This window comes from Apteryx mantelli, chromosome 4 (genome assembly GCF_036417845.1).
Source record: "Apteryx mantelli isolate bAptMan1 chromosome 4, bAptMan1.hap1, whole genome shotgun sequence".
NCBI classification, from domain to species: domain Eukaryota; kingdom Metazoa; phylum Chordata; class Aves; order Apterygiformes; family Apterygidae; genus Apteryx; species Apteryx mantelli.
The window spans coordinates 44,314,921-44,336,045 of NC_089981.1; the positions used below are offsets into that span (position 1 = coordinate 44,314,921).

Here is a 21,125-nt window from a genome sequence, read left to right on the forward strand (position 1 = left end):
CTCCAGCCTGCTCTTTTCCTCCTAGCTCACAGCTATGTCATAAGGCAGCAGGAATTGGAGGATACAGGCAGCAAAGCTGAAGGACAAAAACAAAGTTTCCTGTCTCTTAGGCAGAAGCTTTGAGGGATTTAGAGGCATGATGAGAGTGAATGGGCAAAGCATGTTAATATTTAATAAAATACTTAAACATAAAAATGAGTCCTGGTGTCTCCTCCCTCCCCATGCAAAGCTGTTTTCCAGATTTTAAATCTCGTTGTCAAATGCAGCTGCTGTATCAGATTGTCCTGCGTTGCTAGCCATTACCCTATAAATTCTTCAAAGCTATTGGCTTTGTATTCAGTATGTTTTATTAAAGAGCTATGGATGGCTTGGGGGTGATACCTCTCTGAAGGTAATTGTGCTCAGTCACAGGGACAGTCTGATCTTATCATTGCTCTCACTGATGTTTGGGCAGGCGGATGCAGAGCAGCTACAGGATCTCCTGATTTGTCATTAGAAAGCATCCTGGTGTTTTGCCTGAACTGTAGTGAGCACCTTCTAGGATGACCTGTGCTGCAGAGCATCAAACTGACTGCAGCAAATGAGTGTATCTCAAGGGGACTGTGGTATGGCTGGCTGAATGCCTGACACACCTTTTATGGAGTGATTAGTAACACAGAGAAGTGACTTCCCAGCAGCACTGGCTCTGTGCCATTCCACGATCTCCTTCCCATTGCATTGATCCAGGCCTGTGTTCCCTCTCAAACATACAAACAGGTGGTTTAAAAGTCCCTTTGTTTTGTGATCCAAAAACCATAAAATAAGGGTTAACAGAAGTCAATATTTGGCTTATTTTGGCAATCAGTGGCAGAACCTGCTGTTTAAAAAATTATTGAAGACTACAGTATCCTGGGTAACATGCAGAAAAAACACAGCCAATTACAGGCAAATGCACAGTTGCTTTACATTAAAACCAGAATTACTGGAGCCTCAGGCAATCTGAGACATTGCAGACTTGTTTTCTGTGTTTTGCAGGAAGTTTGACCAAGTTTGTGACCTTACATGTGTGGGTTTGTGTGATCATGTGCATGTGGACTTGAGTCTGTGTGTGTACATATGGGCCAGAGAAGGAGAGAGCATTCAAAGAAAAATTGATGGATTTCCCAAGCCAAAGAAATAGCTGTGAGTTACAGGGGAACATTTGGACAAGGACTAGTAGCAACAGATGTCAAAGGAGGCACATGCTGCTTGCCTTTGCTAATGTGACTGTGATAAGGAGCACTGAATAACATAGGCAAATGGTGTAAGAGAGCAAAAGAGTTTGCGCTCTAAACGGTTCAGATCTGCTCTCAGCTCTGTACATGCCATGCATGGGGAGCTGTTATGAGATCATGTACAGCAGCAGCTAGAACCATTATTATTAAGCCTTTTCATTTCTTCTAACAAGAAAACAAGGAGTATAAGAATGAATAATATGATCCTTCCTATAGATCTCTATGTTATCAAGTCGCACAGAGGGTCAGTTGATGGGAGTGGTGAATTAATGTTTCTGCTGAGCTGAAATTTAGCTATTTTGGAGCAGAAAAACAAATCCCATGCTCAGATAATGATCCTTCTGTCAGAATTGCCAGGAGGTTCCCACCGTGCAGTGTTGAATTTTCAGGCAGTTAAGGTTTCCCTAGATTTGCAGGACTGTTTGTATTTTTATGTCAGACCCCACTGAATGTCCAAGTGCAAAATCTGCGAATACTGGCATGTCCTTGGTTTCCTTTCGGACTACCACCTAATACCCTGTGCACCTTACTTGCCTGTGTTTCTCTCCTTTGAACATCTCTTATTCTGCTTGTCCAAGAGGAGAGGAAGCAAGGAAATCTGGTTTCTGCTGTAAAGGAAAATGGTGTTTGGGAAACAGACCGGCAGAGGGACCTTGTCATATTCAGGATGATCCTGGGAACAAGGGTGACCCCAGGATGTAAAATGATGGTGAGGAATCCAGAAGTCCTTGTTTCCACTGATAGGCAAAGAAATCTCTGGTGAAAGTATGCATCACCATTACTGGCAGAGATGCTCCCTCAGGTTGGCTATATGTTGTTGTAGTGGTAACCATCAGACGCACTTCCCTTCCACAGCAGAAATGGACCCAATGGTTTATTATTCCTTAGGTGTTCCTTGTTCGTAGTCCTGTATTTCTAGCACTTTGCATATTATTATTTATAATTCCATGCTATCCAACCTTGCTGTGTCTATGGCCCTCTTGAAGGTCATTCTGGCTTGATCACGGTTGTAGTTCTGACGCAAGGGGTGCATGGGAGAGAAGTTTGTGCTTCACGCCTGCCTTGTCACCTCACCCTCAGGTATGTGATCATCTCCCGAGAGGAGAGGGAGCAGAACCTGATGGCCTTTCAGCACAGTGAGAGGATTTACTTCCGCACCTGTCGCGACATCCGGCCTGGCGAGAAACTGAGGGTCTGGTACAGTGAGGATTACATGAAGCGGTTGCATAGTATGTCCCAGGAGACCATCAACAGAAATCTCACAAGAGGTGAGTCTCTCCTTTTCCTTCATCCCTTTCCACCCTCTCCCCTAACCACACACTTCTTGCACCGAGTGCATTGGGTGAAATAGGTAATGTACAGGCAGTGCAAGGAGATTTGCCTTTCTAGAAGCAAAGCCCATTAGGGCAAGAGCCCCCAGCTCTGTGTGGCTTAGATGGTTGAGTGTATAAGAAGAATAATATAACCAAGGTCATAAAGATCACAAAAGAAAGATCTGTGTTGTGTTGTGCTGTGTGTGTGCTATTAGGGCCTGATACAAAGGCCAGGAATCTCAGAGCTCCCCTGTCACAAGACTTTCTGGTCTGAAGATTGCTGAGCTGGTGGTCCTGCAGACAGCCATTAGTTTTTTCTTCTGAATGTGCTGTTTCCTCTGGCTCCTGTTTGAGGGAGCTCTGACTGGTTTTGTGTGCATGTGAAGGTGAGATTTCCTTGGTGTGTTTGTATGTCCATTTTCCTGGCTTAATTTATCTCCTCTTTCTTCAGAGAGATAATTTGGGATCAGCGCGACATCAGCTAGAGACTCCTTAGTCTCACAACTTTAGAGTGCTTGTACAACATACAGGAGGCTTTGCGCTTCTCAGACTGATTCTTCCCTGGATAAAAATTGTTATCTTATCTTAACAATAGTCATGCTGGAACAAATCCAGTGATCCTTTAGGTCAGTGAAATGTCAGCAATACAGGAAGCTTTAGAGGAAGGCAAAAAATCTTAATGCATCTGTTCATCTAAACAATGCTGAAACCTGAAGGGAATTAAGGGCATTTCTTTTCAGGTCTAGCCACAGAATGGCAGGGCCTCAGAGGGGCAGCCATGCTAAATATAACCTTCTAATTAAGATTCCCTTGTATATTATTGCACAGCTGCTGTTGCTGCCTTGACTTGGTAAAAGGTGTCTCCTCTTTAAACATGGGGTGGACAAAATGTCCTGAAATAATTGGTTATTCTCCATCACCTTGGAGTTCTTATGCACTTGGAGTGTTATATCTTGATGGCTATACTTGGGCAATGCCCACTTGTGAATTAACGCTGTTATGAATGTGCGTTTTTATATTAATGATTTTATTAATCACTGAATGATTAGATACATGCTGCAGTAATTTTGCTGCATCCCACATACACATTAGTTGTCTAGGTAGCTTAGTACTCTCTAGAAAGTACTGCAGGAGAAAGTCTGTGCTGTCAGAGCACGTGCAGTTCCAGTGTTGGTCTGGAAGGGCACCAAGGCTGAGAGCAATTGCCCTGACATACAGACTTGCATTTAGTGTCACGGTTTGTGTGAACTGAAATAATAACTCACAGTCTGCTCTGTGGTACGAGTGTTGTGAAGATCTGCCTCTGGGCTCCTCACGACCCCCCATATCCGTCCACACAGTCAGGTAGAAAGCCAGGTGACTCTGGAGACCATCCAGAAGCCCCCTCATGTCCCAGTGAGCTCATTCCACACTGCACTGAGCTCAGGACTGCGTTCACACATTCACGAAAGGACATTGTTTGACTGCCCAGACATCTCAGCATCAGCTGGGATGGCACTGGGAGGCGATCAGGGAAAAGAATAAAAATCTGTGAGGAACTTTATATTTAAAAGATTCCCAATTCCCTGCAAAAACCTCTCAAATGAAATGGCACTTTTTTAAGTCACAAAAAAGGAACATAGTTCCCGGGTCTTGTTTCTATTAGTAGTTTCTGCCCCACCTCATCAATGGAGTTGATACCAATAATATGAGGGATCCTCTTGTGATTTCTACCTTTTTCATAGGTCTGAACCATTCAGTTAGGGGAAAAAATCACACAGAAAGAAGGAGGATCCATCCTCTTAAATCCCTTCCTCTGCCAACAGTTGTAATAGTCCGTAACAGGGAAAACATTAGGGCAGAAACTCAAAGCTCTGCCTTTAGAGATATTCTGACAGAATGTGTTGAAAACCAGGTCTATTATTTCTGATTCACTCAAGAAGTAATTGGAGTTGCCAGCCAGTATCAGAACCTACCACAAAACACTTGCCAGCCAGGCCAGCCCTTTTTATGGTGCCATACTCTAACTGTTTTGAGTCTTGCATCTTTTCTGCATTCTTAGCATTGCTCTCTTTAGAGAGGCACTGGTAGCTTTTACCCTGTTACTCTTATGAAAGCATGAATACACTTTAAAAGCAAACAAAACCAAAAAAATCAGCATAAAGCAACGTCTTGTTTGGGAAGCCATCAATGCTTGAAGTTATTTACAAGATAGAAGAAAGATGGAAATTGAACCAAACCTTTCGTCTTTTGAATTTCCAGGTAAGGAAAACTGGCTATTCCCTTTATTTTAAGCAGTTAATAACTTGTATGAAGTTGCTTTTCTTTTTAATTTATTTTTATCACTGAATAACAGCCACGCTCTTAGACTCACTGGGACAAGCTAAATGTCCCATTCTTGGAGGTCATTCACCCGTTCTAGCTCAGTTGGCAATGCATACCTTGGGGTTTAAGAGTACAAGTTATTTTTACTCCTTTGCCTTTGCGTTTCTGGAGCAGCCTCCAAGCAGAAACAGAGTGAAGGGGCTTGCAAACATTGTGCTATGGCATGCACAGACACTGGGGTTCTCGTGAAACAGTCTGAATCTCTCACTGCACCTGCTGTACACCTGATACCTTTTACCAAGTCAAAACAGGCACAAGTCTTCCAGCCAGCCAAACTGGCATTTGGGCTCTGGGCATTAGGTTCCACTGTGATCCATCATTCACCTTGTAGTCTCCTTTCAGCGCAGGTTGGTTATACCTCTTAGGTTAAACAAGCTGCCTGTAGTTTCTCTTCTCTTTAAAGTGTGGGGGTCCTATTCCTCTGTGGCTACCTAGGACTGTCTCTGCTTTTGCAGAGGCCCCTCCTCTCGCAAGCCTTGGTTTTCACTGAGTTGTGTCAGTTCCCTGGTTTGTAACGCAATGAACAAACCTGCAGGGATTCAGCTTGCCTTTTTATTCTTTTTTAGAGTTTTAGATTGAGGAATGTTGCTTGGTTCCCAGTGATAATACCCACCCCTCATTTTCCTTTCTAGGAGACAAAAAGTTACAGAGGGAGAAGTCAGAAAAGAACGTGGAAAATCAAGAGGACATGCGGGGGCCGCTCCAGCTCACCACACTGAAGCAAGGGAAGAGCCCTTATAAGCGCAGCTGTGATGAGGGGGAGTCCCACCCCCAAACAAAGAAAAAAAAAATTGACCTCATCTTCAAAGATGTCCTGGAGGCTTCTTTAGAGTCTGCCAAGTTGAAAGAGAACCAGTTAGCGACAAGTACACCCATTTCCATCAGGAAAGCGTCTAAATACCAGGCTGAAGACATCTTTGAGAGGTGCGGCAGTGCCATGCAACATGGCTCCCTGAACTTCAGCAGAGACCGGAGTGAGGGGGAATGGAAGGTCCCCCACGGTTCCTCTTTTAGCTCAGCCAAAGAGATGGGGCTTGTCGAAGATGAAGAAGAAGAGCCTCTGTCACTCAAAGCAGACAGCCCAACTGAGCTGTTGCTGGCCTCTGCTCAAGGCAACTCCCATGAAATCCCCACCACCTCCTTCTGCCCCAACTGCATCCGGCTGAAGAAGAAGATCCGGGAGTTGCAGGCTGAGTTAGACATGCTAAGATCTGGGAAGTTACCTGAGCCACCCGTGTTACCGCCTCAGGTACCCGAGCTCCAAGAGTTCTCTGACCCCACAGGTAAGCCTTGCCGAGTAAGAACGTTCTCCAAACCCTGCCTAAGGAAAGTAGTGAGATGCCTGTGTGCTGTGTGCCCATCTAAAACATTTTGCTCTGAATATTCAGGAGAACACTTGGTTCTGTGGAGGGTTCATGGCGAGGTTTTGTGAACGGGTGGGTCAGGAGCTGATGCTGTTGGCACAGTGGAAGACATTGTCTGGGAAAGACTTTGTAATGACAACTTGCTCTATTTGTTTCCATTGTAATCAATAATGCAGTGCCAATAAAAAAAGACATTCCATTGCAGACAGTTTGTTTGCTGTATTTTTGATGCATTCTCTTTCAGCAGAAACCCCTCCATGGTGCCTTACATGCCACCAAGAAGCTTTGCTTGAAAGTCTGAATGACTCTGTGGTAACACTGAAATGCGTACTCTTTGTGTATGAAATGATGTCCTGCTGTGTCCCTTGTTGGAAAGCACTCTCTGTTTACTCCACTGCCTTTACACAAATGTGTCCCTTTGTGAAGATACATTTCATTTCCTCCAGGAATGTGCTGTCAAGCAGCCAGTAACCTCCACCAAAGGAATATTTGGGTCACCCTGTATATTGTGAAAGTAGCCAGGATGTAATACCATTTTTTGCTGTACAGCATGGCATGTTGGAGACAAAGTTCATAAGCAGAAACATTGATTTATTTTCCTTCAAAGCCAGGATTCAAATTCTGCCCATAGTGCATTGTGAGCAGGAGAAAGCAGGGTACAGCCAGTTGATCAGGCAGTGCTTTACTGTCACCAATAGGGTGTTTCTCAAGCTCAGCAACTTTGTAAATGTCTTATTTTTTCCTCCTTCTTCTGTTTTCTTTCTGCAGCTTCAGAAAGCATCATCTCTGTTCCCACCATCATGGAGGACGATGACCAAGAGGTGGATTCTGCTGATGAATCAGTTTCCAATGACATGATTGCTGCTACAGACGAGCCTTCCAAGATGTCTTCTGCGACTGGTCGGAGGATACGGCGTTTCAAGCAAGAGTGGCTTAAAAAATTTTGGTTTCTGCGGTACTCCCCAACGTTGAATGAAATGTGGTGCCATGTCTGCAGGCAGTACACGGTGCAATCCTCTCGGACTTCAGCCTTCATCATTGGCTCAAAGCAGTTCAAGATACACACAATAAAGCTTCACAGCCAGAGCAACCTCCACAAGAAGTGCCTGCAGCTTTACAAGCTCAGGATGCATCCAGAGAAGACAGAAGAGATGTGCCGAAATATGACCCTGCTCTTCAATACAGCCTACCACTTGGCTTTGGAAGGCAGGCCCTACTATGACTTTCGGCCACTGGCAGAACTACTGAGAAAGTGTGAGCTCAAGGTGGTTGATCAATACATGAACGAGGGAGACTGCCAAATCTTAATTCACCATATTGCCCGGGCTCTTCGAGAGGACCTGGTGGAACGGATCCGACAGTCTCCCTTCCTCAGCATCATTCTGGACGGGCAGAGTGATGACTTGCTTGCAGATACAGTTGCAGTTTATGTACAGTACACGAGCAGTGATGGGCCTCCAGCAACTGAATTCCTGTCTCTTCAAGAACTGGGCTTTTCTACAACAGACAGTTACCTCCAAGCGTTAGACAGGGCTTTTTCCAGCCTGGGAATACGATTGCAGGATGAGAAGCCAACTATTGGCTTGGGAGTCGATGGTGCTAACATTACTGCCAGCCTGAGAGCTAACTTGTTCATGACAATCAGAAAGACTTTGCCGTGGCTACTCTGCTTGCCATTCATGGTACACAGGCCCCATTTGGAAATTTTGGATGCAATTAGCGGGAAAGAGCTTCCATGCCTGGAGGAGCTAGAAAATAATTTGAAGCAATTGCTCAGTTTCTATCGTTATTCTCCCAGACTCATGTGCGAGCTGAGGGTCACTGCTGCCACTCTGTGCGAAGAGACTGAGTTCTTGGGAGACATCCGAGCGGTGAAGTGGATCATTGGGGAGCAGAATGTGCTCAATGCTCTGATTAAGGATTACCTTGAGGTTGTGGCCCATCTCAAAGATGTCAGCGGCCAGACCCAAAGGGCAGACGCTTCCGCAATTGCCTTGGCCCTCCTGCAGTTCTTGATGGACTATCAGTCAATTAAACTCATCTACTTCTTGCTGGATGTGATTGCTGTGCTTTCACGCCTTGCCTATGTCTTCCAAGGGGAGTACCTTCTTGTGTCGCAAGTGGACGATAAAATAGAAGAGGCTATCCAGGAGATTAGTCGGCTGGCAGACTCACCTGGGGAGTACTTGCAGGAATTTGAGGAAAACTTCCGTGAAAGCTTTAATGGCATTGCTGTGAAAAACCTACGGGTGGCTGAAGCCAAATTCCAGTCAATCAGAGAAAAGATCTGCCAGAAGACCCAGGTGATCCTAGCCCAAAGGTTTGATTGCCGTAGCCGGACATTTGTGAAAGCCTGTCAGGTATTTGACCTTGCAGCTTGGCCCAGAAGCACTGATGAGCTCATGAGCTATGGGAAGGAGGATATGGTACAAATATTTGAACACCTGGAGACAGTCCCATCGTTTTCCAGAGAGGTTTGCAGAGAGGGGATGGACACCCAAGGGAGTTTGCTGATGGAGTGGCGAGAACTCAAGGTGGATTATTATACCAAAAATGGTTTTAAAGACTTACTCAGTCACATTTGTAAATACAAACAGAGATTTCCCCTCTTAAATAAAATAGTTCAGATCCTCAAAGTCCTTCCCACCTCATCGGCCTGCTGTGAGAAAGGGCGCAATGCCCTGCACAGAGTGCGCAAAAACAACCGCTCCCGGCTCACGCTGGAGCAGCTCAGTGATCTTTTGACAATTGCCGTTAACGGGCCACCCATTGCCAACTTTGATTGCAAAAGGGCACTAGATAGTTGGTTTGAAGAAAAGTCAGGCAATAGTTATGCACTGTCAGCTGAAATGCTGAGCAGGATGTCGTCTCTTGATCAGAAGCCGATGCTGCAGAGCATGGACCATGGCTCTGAATTTTACCCCGATATTTAGGAAGGAATTCCTCAGATCAGAAAGCTGTTGAATAATTTTTTTAATCTATACTCTAAACTTTGATATATTATAAAAATATATATATATATTATATATATTAAGGAAAAACCCACACTGAAAATTTAAAAGTTAAGGCGATGTGCGTCTAATAGAAACTAAGCAGAATTTTAAAGATTGAGACAATGTTTAAAAATTTACTGGTGTCTCCAACCATGGCAGCTGCATTGTAGGTGGCAACATTTCATTCTTTAGAAGCTATATGCTGGGGCCATACTCTACATGTTCAACCCTAACAATCTATAAGCTAGATGACGGGTCTTTGTCAGCCTCCTCCTCCCGGCTGTTTCCTTTGTATGTGTGTTGTTGGTTTGTTGGGTTGTTTGTTTGTTTTTCTCAGTTGTAATCTCTGCCTGTCTTTTCATTGTTTAGTCCAGTTATTGAGCCATTTGAGCCTTTTGTTGACGACCGTCAGATTTCTTATTTCCAACAGAGCATCCCGTGTGTTTGTGTTGTCCCCAGATCTCCAACTCCACCTAGTTCTCTTCATTAAAGTGGAAGCTTTCTTCACTCACAAAGATTACTGGGAGGAGGGAAAGACTTGGAGCGGGGTTATTTTGTTTTTCCTGATTTAAAAACAAATATCTCCACTAAACTGTGATGCCCCTTCCTCAGTTCTCCCTACTTTTGGGCTGTAGAGTAATACTTGGCTTTCAGCTCCTTTTATGATAACCGTAGTACCAGTCTATCATACCTATATTATAACATGATGTCATGTGCAGACTATAAAATAGCAAAATAGAGAAGGCAGGGGGAAATTTTTGCATTTATATTTTTATATTGTAGGAGATAAAAAATATATATATACAACTATTCATTCAAAACCAGGGCTGCTGTGGAAGCTAGACAGCCAATGAGTCAATAGCCATCTCTGGGCAGAGATTCAAAGGCTTAAAAAATTATATTCTAATTTACATTATTTATACTATGTCTTTATAATCCTAGATTGTTGTGGGTTTTTTGTTTTGTTTTGTTTTGTTTTTGGAATGAGTGAAAGAAAAACCTGCTGCAGTTTGGTGGCAGGGGCTATCAATGCAAGATCTATCTTGGATTATAATCATGTGATGATGTCCTATAAAGGTTCACGTATTCTCTTGTGACCAAGGTAACATGTTCCACAGCACAGCAGACTGATGACCGCAGGAAGAAGAGATGCTGTACTTCTTCCTGTGAAATGTTCTTCCTTCCTTGAAGGGATGCAGAGTCCAGCTGAAATATGAATGGGGGACTCGCACCTTCCATCACAAAAGAGATTGTTTTGAGGGCTTGGGGTTCTTTGTTTTATTCTTTTAAAGTAAATGAGCTCCATGCACTCACACAATATCACTTCAGGTTAGAAAAGCAAAAAAAAAAAAAAAAAAAAGTGCAAAAACTCCACAGATGCTAGTGCCTTGCCCTGCTGATGTGGCATGGACAGCACCAACCTGACTAGAATATCATGGGAGTGAGAACCTGTTGTCCAGAAGGTGTCCAAGCTGACATGTTCTCACTTCCCAAAGGGATGAGCTTTGTGCCGAGCTGTGTTGTTTGGAAACATGATGGTGGTATCAGCAACACTGAACCTTTCCTTTCTCCTGTTACCCCCCTGCCCTTGGTCTTGGTGCTAAGATATCTCTAGAACCGTTGCTGCTAGTTGATAGCTTTTCATTTATATAAATATATATATATATATATAAATATTATTTTATTTTTAAAACTTTTTTGTTTGTTTTCAATGGAGATGTAGCATGTTTGGAACCGATCTCTCTCAGAGTCACTTTCACTGCCAGGGTTCACGCACTGTCTTCCCCAAGAAAACACGCACTTCTACCTAAATCTCACTCACCTCCCACTAACCAACTTGCCCTAAGCAGAACTGTACAGTTAATATCAGGCAGAGATGTGCAACTATGCCACTACATGCTTGCTCAGCTTTTAAACCCGTGGAAATGGCTAGACTGATATATGTCAAGAGTTTTAGAAATGTTTCCCCTCTGTTCCTATGGTGAGGAGAGATTGAGGCTGTCTGAAGCACTAGTAAAGATGAGTCTTTGTGTTCTTTGTCCTGACTCTGCCGCTTTTGCTGTAAAACAGGGCTGTTTGGCTGGGTAGTTTGAAAGGGGTAGAGAAGACCCTCCAAAGGTTGCAGTGGTAGCTGGGCAGATGGGATACAGTCTGTAGCACTTAATCCCTTTCCCCTCTGCCTTGCCTCAGACAGTGTATTCAGATTGTGTGCTTGTTCAGATGCGAGAGAGCAGGTCTGCTGGGTGACACTGTGGGTGCATCCCCACTGCGGGGCGAAGACAGAGGCGCCCAAGTGTTTCTCCCTGGCATCCTCATAGAAATGCTATGAGTTAGGTCAGGACTTTGCTCCGCATTTGCGCAGGCATGACGGCATTTAACACCTAGCAAGCAAAAAATGATGTTATGTGCATTTTTTTTCCTCTTTCCCAATAAATTATGTGAGCAAATTGACCCATTCATCCAGAGGAGTAAGAATGAAACTGGATACCCTCTGCCGCTGCACAGACTTGGGCAGTTCTTTCTTTGACCATAAAAGAGGAATGTCTGTACATGAGGTGTTTGTAGCCCCTCCAGGCCTGGAGAGTAAGCCTTGTTCATGGTGCAGTCATAAAGCTCACAGATCTGTTTCCTGCAGGGGAGCTGGGAGGCCCCTTCCTTAATTAAAATTGGAGGAGACATAAAGAAAAAAAATAGTAGTCCCTGTAAAAGTATTGCTGCTCTGTTAAGCTCTAATTTGGAGATGGGCTAGGTAAACTTAGATGTTGGAGACAAGAAATGAATCCACCCACCAGAGGGGAATGGGCAGATGGTGGGGAAATCTCCTTTTTTAGATATGCACAGATGTCTGGGAAACTGCGGCAGCAGAAACAAAAATAACAAAAGAAGATATTTAAAATGAGCTTCTGTGGGTCTCAAAGAAGCTGTAAAGACAGTTCCCCTCCTCCCTTTTTTCTTTTTCCTTTGCTCAGCTCCATAACTCCTTTAGCAAAAAAAATCTACCCTTTAGTTTGCAGCAATAAAAGTTCCTTGGTATGTGGCTCTTTTTCATAGAGGCCCATCAAACTGCTGGGCCCTCTTGCTGGAGAGGGACACTTGTGGACAGTTTCCAGATACCTTTGTAAACAGAAACGTTTCCCTAGCGCTCGTGTTAAGGCCACCTAAAAGGTCTGTTTACAACTTCTGTTCTGATCTTCTTTACTTTTGCCACTAATTGCCTTTGTTGGCAACATAAAAGCTGCCAGAGACTTGTTCAGTAATGATTCTGGTAATTCGCTACCCCTTTTCCTTTTGTTTGTTTGCAAATCCCAATATTGTCAGGCTCATCTTTCACTGGGTGCTCTTATTCCTAACAGCAGTGAAACGTGCAGAGCGTGGTTTTTCTCCAGGCAGTCTGCAAAAAAGAGAAAGCGTTTGTTCTCTTGCAAAAACCTTGTATGCATCTGTGAAACAGTGCCAGTGGGAAGAATGATTCCCTCTGACTGGATGTTGCTGATACCTGTGAACTGGAAAGGGCAGAGATTGCTCGTCCTTGGTTATGGGCGGAAATGAGCGCTCAGTGTAACAATCAGCCCGGCCGAAGTCCCGCAACACAAATAAATCCTCATTGTCTTCTCATCAAAAAATAAATCAAGCCTTTGTACAAGACAAATGCAGGTGCTTTGGAAGCTTTCCCTCTAGATAGGTTACCTACCTATCTCAGATCTGTAGCTGTTACTCACATGGATGGTCCTGTGGATCGAAACGTGACTACAGGCATGAGTGAGATTTTCAGCAGGGAGGAATGACAATGAAAAGCGCCCTTGGCTTTTTAGCACCCTGCTTAGCAAGGCTTTTCTGAAAGCAGGTGCATTTCAGTGCCCTTTTTGCAAATCCAAGCCAGTCTCTGAGGAGGACTGGGGACTAGCTGGGCTGCGGCAAGGCCAGAGGGCAGCAGCGGGCTGGCTCTCAGCACAGCAGCAGGTGCAGCCTGGGCATGGCCGTGGCGTGGGCACTCGCCCAGCTCCCAGGGGCAGCCAGGCCAGAGCGCAGGGAGGCCCTCGGAGATAGGAGATCACTGCAGCTCAGGTTTAATCAATTCCCTCCCTGCTACTCTGAGCCAAGAGGAGGTTGTTTTGAACATATTACAGCATCTTGAACTGCTTCAGTGGCAAAGCTAGAATGGTTTCATTTTTCTTGAATGAGCTTTTTATCCTCTTCCTTCCCCCTCTTCTTATCTAGGGTGTCTGACTGTGAATAATACGCACTTCTCCAGACCCTCCGATTTGTATTTCTAGCCCATGGGTTTTTTGATTGCCAATTTCTCCTGCCCACTTTTTGCTCAGGCTCCGCTATTCTTTTACCCTGCTCTAAAGCAGAAATCCAGTAAGCACATGCAGACATTTCCTTCTACGGGGCTCACTAGCGGCTGCAAGAAGTCTAGGCTTCCTGGCCACGAGACTGAACATGACAGGGACAATCCTCATGGAACAAGAGACCAAAGCTCTTCCTGTGCCAACAAAAGTGCAAGGGAGGCACAGGGGAATTGCGAGGACACACAGGGGGCAAGGTCCTGGCATGCCATCTGCGTTGGGTCTTGGACTGACCTTGGCATTGTCCTCCGTGCTGTTTGCACTTTTGCTGATACGAATTCTCAGACATGATTCAGGCTCAGTCTGTTTCTTTCTCACAGCACAAACTCATCCAGGTGGCCCACAAGGCCTTTGGGGTCCCCCTTCTTTCTTATCTCATTAGTATTGCTGTTTGTTTGACCAATGGGTAAAACAGCCTAAGCAGCTGGCTTGCAAATAAGCAGCAACATCCTCTGCTTTGCCAGATTCCCCTCTCAGCCCTGTCAAAAGAGGTCTTAAAAGCAGAGAAATGGTACATTGCTCCCCCGGCCATTGTATTCAATGCAGTAATGCCTATGCAATTCCTGTCTCCCTTGGGGACATGTATGATGTGTGTGCATGTAAGCTAGTGTATGTATACAGTACATATGCATACAGTCTATATATTGTATATACGCACATCCCAGTACATATACACACAGTACAAAAAATAAAAATCACATGCTTATATATCTATAAATAAAATCCTATATATTTATATATTTCTATGTTTTCAATAGATATAAAGATATAATATAGAGATAGAATCAACCACCCTTGTGTAAGGCTGGCCCTGTGTTCTGGCACAAGGCACGTAACACTGAAGGCTTTGGACTTTGGGAGAGTTTTAGCCATACACTGAGGCCTACATTTACATGTATAGCACTCTACAGTGATGGGCTTTGCTGTGGTTAGGGCAAGGGGATTCCTTGCTGGTGTGTTAATCAAGCGCTGAATAAGGTTTGTGTAATAGGGGAATGTCTTGGTGTGGGAAAATGCTTGAGTGTCCTTGTCTTCTAAGTAAGCCTTTGGCTAAGGTCCTGTGTGTTCACACTTGGGCAGATACATATCCCACCCTCATATGCACTTTTCTCTCTCGGCATGGATGTGTTTGGTAACTGAGGATACTAGTGCCATGAAAATATGGCTCTGCTTTACCTACCTGACATTGCTTGGCAGTCACTGACACACTGTAGGGAAGAACCTGTGCTCTGCAGATGCTGGTACAGCACAGTGTGAGAGAGTTCATTTTTACAGTGTATTTCACACATGGTTGTCAGTGACACAGCAATGGAGCTGGAATAAAGCAAACAGGAGAGTAAATGCATTACTGAGTTGAGGGACAGTCACTGTCACATGGTCAGAGACAGAAGGAATGATGTGTGGAGATGGAGCAGCATGAATGAAAAGGGATTGTGAATTAGGAGCCATAAGGATTGGAGTGTGCAAGCCAAATTGCAAGCCTCATGCAGCTGCATCAGATCGAGGTTGCCACTGCTTTGCTTAAGCAGCCCGTAGCAGTGTGGCTGCAGGGTGTTCCTGCTGCACCTCCTCAGGCCTTGCAGCTGCTTCTTGGCTGGCAGCTAGCCTGCCTGGCTCATGGCCTACAGGGCCTTTTTGGAGGGAAGGGAATAGTTTGGTAAGTGGAAGACACAGTCAGTGATGCACATGGCCGGTTAAGCCCCAACACACAGAGTGCTGATGTTGCCAAACCGAAGCACTTAAGGGTTCAGCCCTCTTGCCTGTCCCTTGCAGAGAGACCTATTTTCACATGACTGATGTTTCTGTGCTGGGACTTCAGGTGGATCTGGGCAATTGCTTTCATGGATCAACATTTCCAGAGCGTCTGCTAGTATCTGCAGGATGGACAGCCACCTTATCCCTCCATTCCTTTCATCACACAAAAACTGTTCAGAGCCGTTCCTATCACACTGACCCAGCTACGTAGTGAAGATGTTGATTTGCACCTAGGAAGACCTGTGAGGCTTCTTGTTCAAAGCTAGTAAATGGTAGAGTTTCACTGCTGCTGCTCCCCCAAGAGGGAGCTATCGAATTGTCAAAGGAGAGGGATAGAGGTTTGGCTTTGCAGCTCTATCGTCAGGCCTAGCAACCACTTCACTTCTTGCTTTTCATTTTAATTTTTAATTTCTGTTGGGAGGAGGGTGAATTTTAATTCTGACAGTTGAATGACTAGTTACACTGGTATTGCATGAGCAGATGCTGTGCAAGCTTCCCCCCAAACTCTGTCACGCACCTCAGTGCCCTCTCCCAGGCCTCCTGTCTCCTCCACACAACTGGTAATCCACCTCAGTCGCAACCTGCCCTCCGAGAGCTTTCCTCTCCGTTGTGGCTGCATACTGCACTCAGTGGCACCTCACCACCACAGCAGAGAGCAGAGCTCCCTAGCACTTGTTCTTCATGAACCTCAGAGATGGTTTCCCCACTCCCAGCTTTCTCCTTCACATGCCACTGACATTTATGTAAACTCAGCAAACTTGCTCGCAGCCCACGTGCTGCCGGTGGGGAATTCCTGCCTGGTGTCGGACTCTCATGCACTGCACCTCATGTTGAATAAGCTCCCTGGGCTAAGTGGGGGAACCATGTCTCATATGCTGTAATGTAATGAATGCTGTAGGAGGGCTATAAAGTTTTCTGCCAATCAGGCATCCTCATAGACTCATCCAACTGTTTGCAAAATGCATTTCTCATTTTTACTTCCGGAAAACAGAAGGTTTTGTCTTAAACCTCTCCATATCCACATGCAAGCACAGCCCTGCTGAACTGTTTGAAGCTATCTCTCACCCACCCACCACACACACGTGTAGACACACACACACACACACACACACACACACACACAAAGAGGAAAAATATCTAGAAGTCTATTACTACATATGTATTAATATGTTAAAATCACTCTTTTGGAGAACATTAAAATGTTATTACTTTACAGACTATGCTTTATAGTACCTGTGTGAAAGGACCTAGGACACTGGATACGAATAGAGCTGTGTTGATATATCATAGTATGTACACGAGAACCTTCCTTTTGTCATATTATCCTTGTAATGTAAGATGATTGTTAATAAAAAAACATTTAAATTTATCAAGTTGGGTTACTAATTCTTTATATTATTGTGGGAGGTTAAGGTAATTTTCCCAAAGCAAGGGCATCTAAACCGATATGCTCCCCAGCCTGCTTTGGCAGATGAGTGCAATGAGTGGGTGCAGTGGTGTCTATCCAGAGGAGCAAGTTGCAGCCAGCTGTGGTGACGGTAGCCCTCCCGGCTGGCTGCCTCAGGGACACCTCCGGCGTGTTTTTGCAGCCCCTCAGCATGCTTTTCCCAGCTGTTGGGCCAGCAGGCCCTCGATGCCCCTTAGGACCGGCATGGTTTCATCGTGGGCTCACTGTGCCTGACCAGTGCCCCAAGGGGGGCTGTAGCAGCACAGGCTTGGCATCAGCAGCAGCTGCCCTGGATTAAACCTAGTGCAGGCATGTCGGGGTGCACTGCAGCCGTATCAGAGCGCGGTGCGGGAGTGCCTGCAACCTCTGTGTCCCCTCTGGTCTGTCTGTTTCAGTGGCCTAAATTGTGGCGCCTTTGGCTTCCTTGCAGTGGTGTGTACTTTTAATGCTCCACATCACCTGTTCGAGCACATCCACAAAGCCTGGTGTGTGTTTGGTTTGGTTTTAAGGCTGGAGAGTCTTTTCTTGAGCTCTACATTCTCCGAAGCAGGGGAAACTGGACTTTTTCTACCCTTTAAAGAAAGAGCTATGTTTTAAGTTTGGATTTTTTTTCTTTGGCATGAAAATTTTGGCTGAGGTTGGGTCTACACTGGATTAACTAAAGGTATGATTTTTGAAACTGTTCAGTCAAACCCAAGCAATTTTGTGTATGGACATTCTTATGTCTGTTAAATCAGTCTGAGCTAAAAAGCCAAACTCTGAAACCACTATGAGCATCCATGGATTAATACTGCACCATGAGTTCCATTTTCTGAACAAACAACTGTCAAAGCTCAAAATGCTACCTCCTCTCTGCTCGCAGACTCGGCCCCGTTGTCCTCAGAGACTGAATCCCCCAGCAGAGACCACAGCAGGGGATGTTGGTCCATTCTTCCTTTCAGTTCAGTTATGCACATCCAGTGCAAACAAGGAGGACTTCCTCAAAGGTTTAAGCCATCCCTGCTGTAGGATGTTAACCTCTAGGAGGGGGAAAGGTAATCAGAAAAGAACTCTACCCCTTCCAGAGCAAACCTCACCAAATCATCACGGGGGGAAAATCACAAGCAAGTAGCTTCTCTCTATTAGTGTGCCTTGTCTTGTCAAAGGTCTGGCAAAAAAAAAAGAGGATGGGAAGAGTAAGATAGGTGGCATTTTCAAAAGCATTTGCTCACTCAGCTGTAAACACATCCATGTGTCAGTGGGGGAGAACCAGAAAAAACAGGTGAAAGCTGTGCAGCTGATTGCCTAGATCCTGAATATGGAACAACATATTGAGAGTGCTGATACTGGTAATATTGCTGGGCTTGAATATTTAGAGGTGAGAACTCTCAAAATCAGGAGTTTAATTTAACAAGGCCAAGATGGATTTGCAGTTTTCTAGCTATTCCTGGGAACGGATACATAAGCTAGTGTTACATGAATGACAAGCTCTTTAGCCAAGTAGCAAATGTTTAATGCAATGGGATGTGTATGGTTAAAAAGGGGGAGCAAAAGCTCATAGTCTTTGGACTATAAACTGGTAACTAGCGGTGTCCCACTGGTGGTTGGTTGGGTAGAAATATGCTGGTGCTCTGCAGCTTACTAGACTTCCTGAATAAAAGGAAACTTGAAAAGAAATTCTGGTGTTGAGTCAGATTTGGGGTTTGAGGGGTCGCTGATGGGAGGTAGGTTGGGCGGGGGGAACATGTTTGGAATAATAACTCTACGGGAGCTTAGCATGGTGCAGTGTACAGAAGGCTCATTTTCCGAAGTGAATGTTCTTCAATTTTAACAACTGCTGCAGGGGCTGGAAACAAGAGGGGAAATTTGTTATTTTCCAGACTCAGAGGTGAAAATAGCCAAAAATTAGTGATCATATCAGAAAAAGTGGTTCTTGGCAACTTCCTTGAAGTCATTAATTCAAGCATTACAAACAATTTGTCATTTTCTGGCAGCTTTCGCTGATTTGAAATGGTTTATTTTTGAGCAGTATCTAGGCCCAGGAAAATCCTTGTGGTGACAAGGGGTTGTCTCCCACTTAAAGGGCCCAGAGTTCACTGTCACTCAGTAGCCAGTGAAGGAAACCAAGTCTTTGGGGTTTTGACCTTGTTAGTGAATTAGTAGCTTGTAAGGCAAGGAGATGCTTGACTTCCAGAAGATCAACTCTGTGTGAAGAGTTAAGTGCACTGCTGACTTGTAATTAATTTCTTAGAAGTCAAGTGTCCATGGCACAAAAACACCACCACTGTTGGCAGTAATCAGCTTCCTTGCTGATAGCTTCAAACCAAAGACTTTAAAGCACAATCCCTTCAAGTGAAGTGCATGATCTGAGTCAGTGTCAGGAAGGAAAGCTTGCTGTCATTTATCTCATCTATGGCTAAAGGTGCCTTTAATTTCTAGGACTGCTGATTCTCATGCCAATAGAGTATGTAAGACCACTGAAAAGGAAATAATAAAATTGCCTTTGTGATGGTTGTCATAGCATTAGCCTGGCGTGCTCTTCCCTAGCTCCATTGGTGTCCTGGGCATGCTCCATTGAGATGGCTGTTGTTAGCAGCTGGCACTTAAAACTTGATTTAGCAAAGAACAAATGTGTTGTTCCTTCCTGAAAATAGGAATTCTGCGGGGCCTCCTATGCTGAGGGCTTTTAAGCATAATCATAGGGGTTGTGCAGTGCTTCCTGGGGGTCTGTCTTTGGTATCTGCCTCTCTTAAGGTTGCATGTAAAATGTGGGAAGCAATGCGTGAGAGGAGGAGGGAGGGGGAGTCGATGGGTTAATGCTTTTCTCAGCTTCCTTTCCTGTAGCAACCGTGGGCTCCCCTTGTTAGCTCCTGGATTAATTCCCTCCTCATGTGATGATAGTTTCCTGAATTTCCTTAAACTTGGCAGGGCATCTCAGGATATACGCTAAAGATGAGGGCACTGAATCTGCTGCGAGTTCTCTGTTTCAGATGAGTTGAGATGAGCAAGCATGGTGCGGAGAAAGGGCTGTGACTTTCCTATTAGTGTTGCAGGCTGATTTCTATGGTGATGCCTTGCTCTCCTACCCATCTCCCATCTTCCCTTTCCCCTGCTCAGGTACTTGCTCAGACAGCAGCTAAAGCTTGAAGTGTGGCCTAAGGTCACATGCACCAAGTTCAGGGCATGCTGTACAGGCTGCCCTATAGTCAGTGGGTTAAAGAGGTGCCCCCTTGAGGTGCTTAAGTTGGAGGCTGGCAGCAGCCATCACGGGCTGTGCCATGTCTTTGGCTGATACTGAGAACAGGCACAAGAGAACAGATGCTGCTTCTTGCAGAGAGTTGTTGCCACACAAATGGTGCCACAACTCATTACAAGGGAGACTAAAAATATCTGAAGGAAGATCAAAGGCTCCTGCAGAACAGCATATGTGCTAACTAGACTTGTCGGCTCTCTGAAGTCCCATATTTGAAGTTGTTTTGAGCCAAGGGGAAAAACAGGTTTGTTGTCCATGCTGCTCTGAGCCACCCCTTTTCTGAGGAGACCAGTGGTCCCACAGGAGAGCGTGCAGAGGCTGGAAGAAGAGCAGTGCAGCTGCCACACAGTTCACAGCACTGGTGTGCCAGGGCCAGGATGGAAAGCCCTGCAGACCCAGGGTGTGGGGCTGACGAGGAAGGAGGTGTGGGGCAGCAAGGCTGTGCTAGAGGCTGGGAAGTGCTGGCAGAGCTGTGGGGAGCACTCCTGGCCTGCAGCAATGAGGGGCACCTCATGGTGATTGGGAGAGCTGTACTGAAAAACCCAGGACTGGGTAACAGGTAGGTTTCAGGTCTGAGTTGTCTTCTCAAGGACATCTCAAAGCTCCTTCCTTGCTCAGTTTATTTAATGATCAGTGGTCACTGAGAGTTTAAGGAAACAGGAACTGGCTACAAACCTCTAGGTCTACTTCTCTTAATAGCTGTGACAAAGCTGCAGGATTAGGTGCCACTCTCATAGCAGATAGAGGATTATGGGCCAGTTCCATTTTAATTTTTAAATGCTGTCGAAAAAAGCTTCTAATGAATCTGATTTGACAATGAACAACAGGCTTAAGAAAAGAATGGCTCTGTGTCAGCTATTGCTGCTCCTGAATATGCTGGACTTGAATATTACTGAACAACCCAGCGCTAATCCTCTAGGTGGGAAGGACTGTCCATGGCAAACACACTGCCCGTGTTCAACTCCAAATGCAGCAAAAATACAGCTCCTTTCCCTCCACCTCTATAGCAAATGTCTCAGTAGTATCAGCCTCATTATGCTGTCAGCAGGCTTGTG

At 45.1% G+C, this 21,125-nt stretch overlaps 1 protein-coding gene across 2 annotated transcripts in view; it reads left to right on the forward strand.

Moving 5' to 3' along the window:
• The window catches only part of PRDM11 (PR/SET domain 11), a 43,701-nt gene extending 34,474 nt beyond the window's left edge, over window positions 1–9,227 (forward strand). For both annotated transcript variants that reach the window (XM_067296328.1, XM_067296329.1), the window contains exons 6-8: window positions 2,334–2,521; window positions 5,563–6,213; window positions 7,063–9,227. In XM_067296328.1, the coding sequence (XP_067152429.1) occupies window positions 2,334–2,521; window positions 5,563–6,213; window positions 7,063–9,227 (3,004 nt within the window). The remainder of the gene's footprint in view (window positions 1–2,333; window positions 2,522–5,562; window positions 6,214–7,062) is intronic.
• The last annotated feature ends 11,898 nt before the right edge of the window (window positions 9,228–21,125 follow it).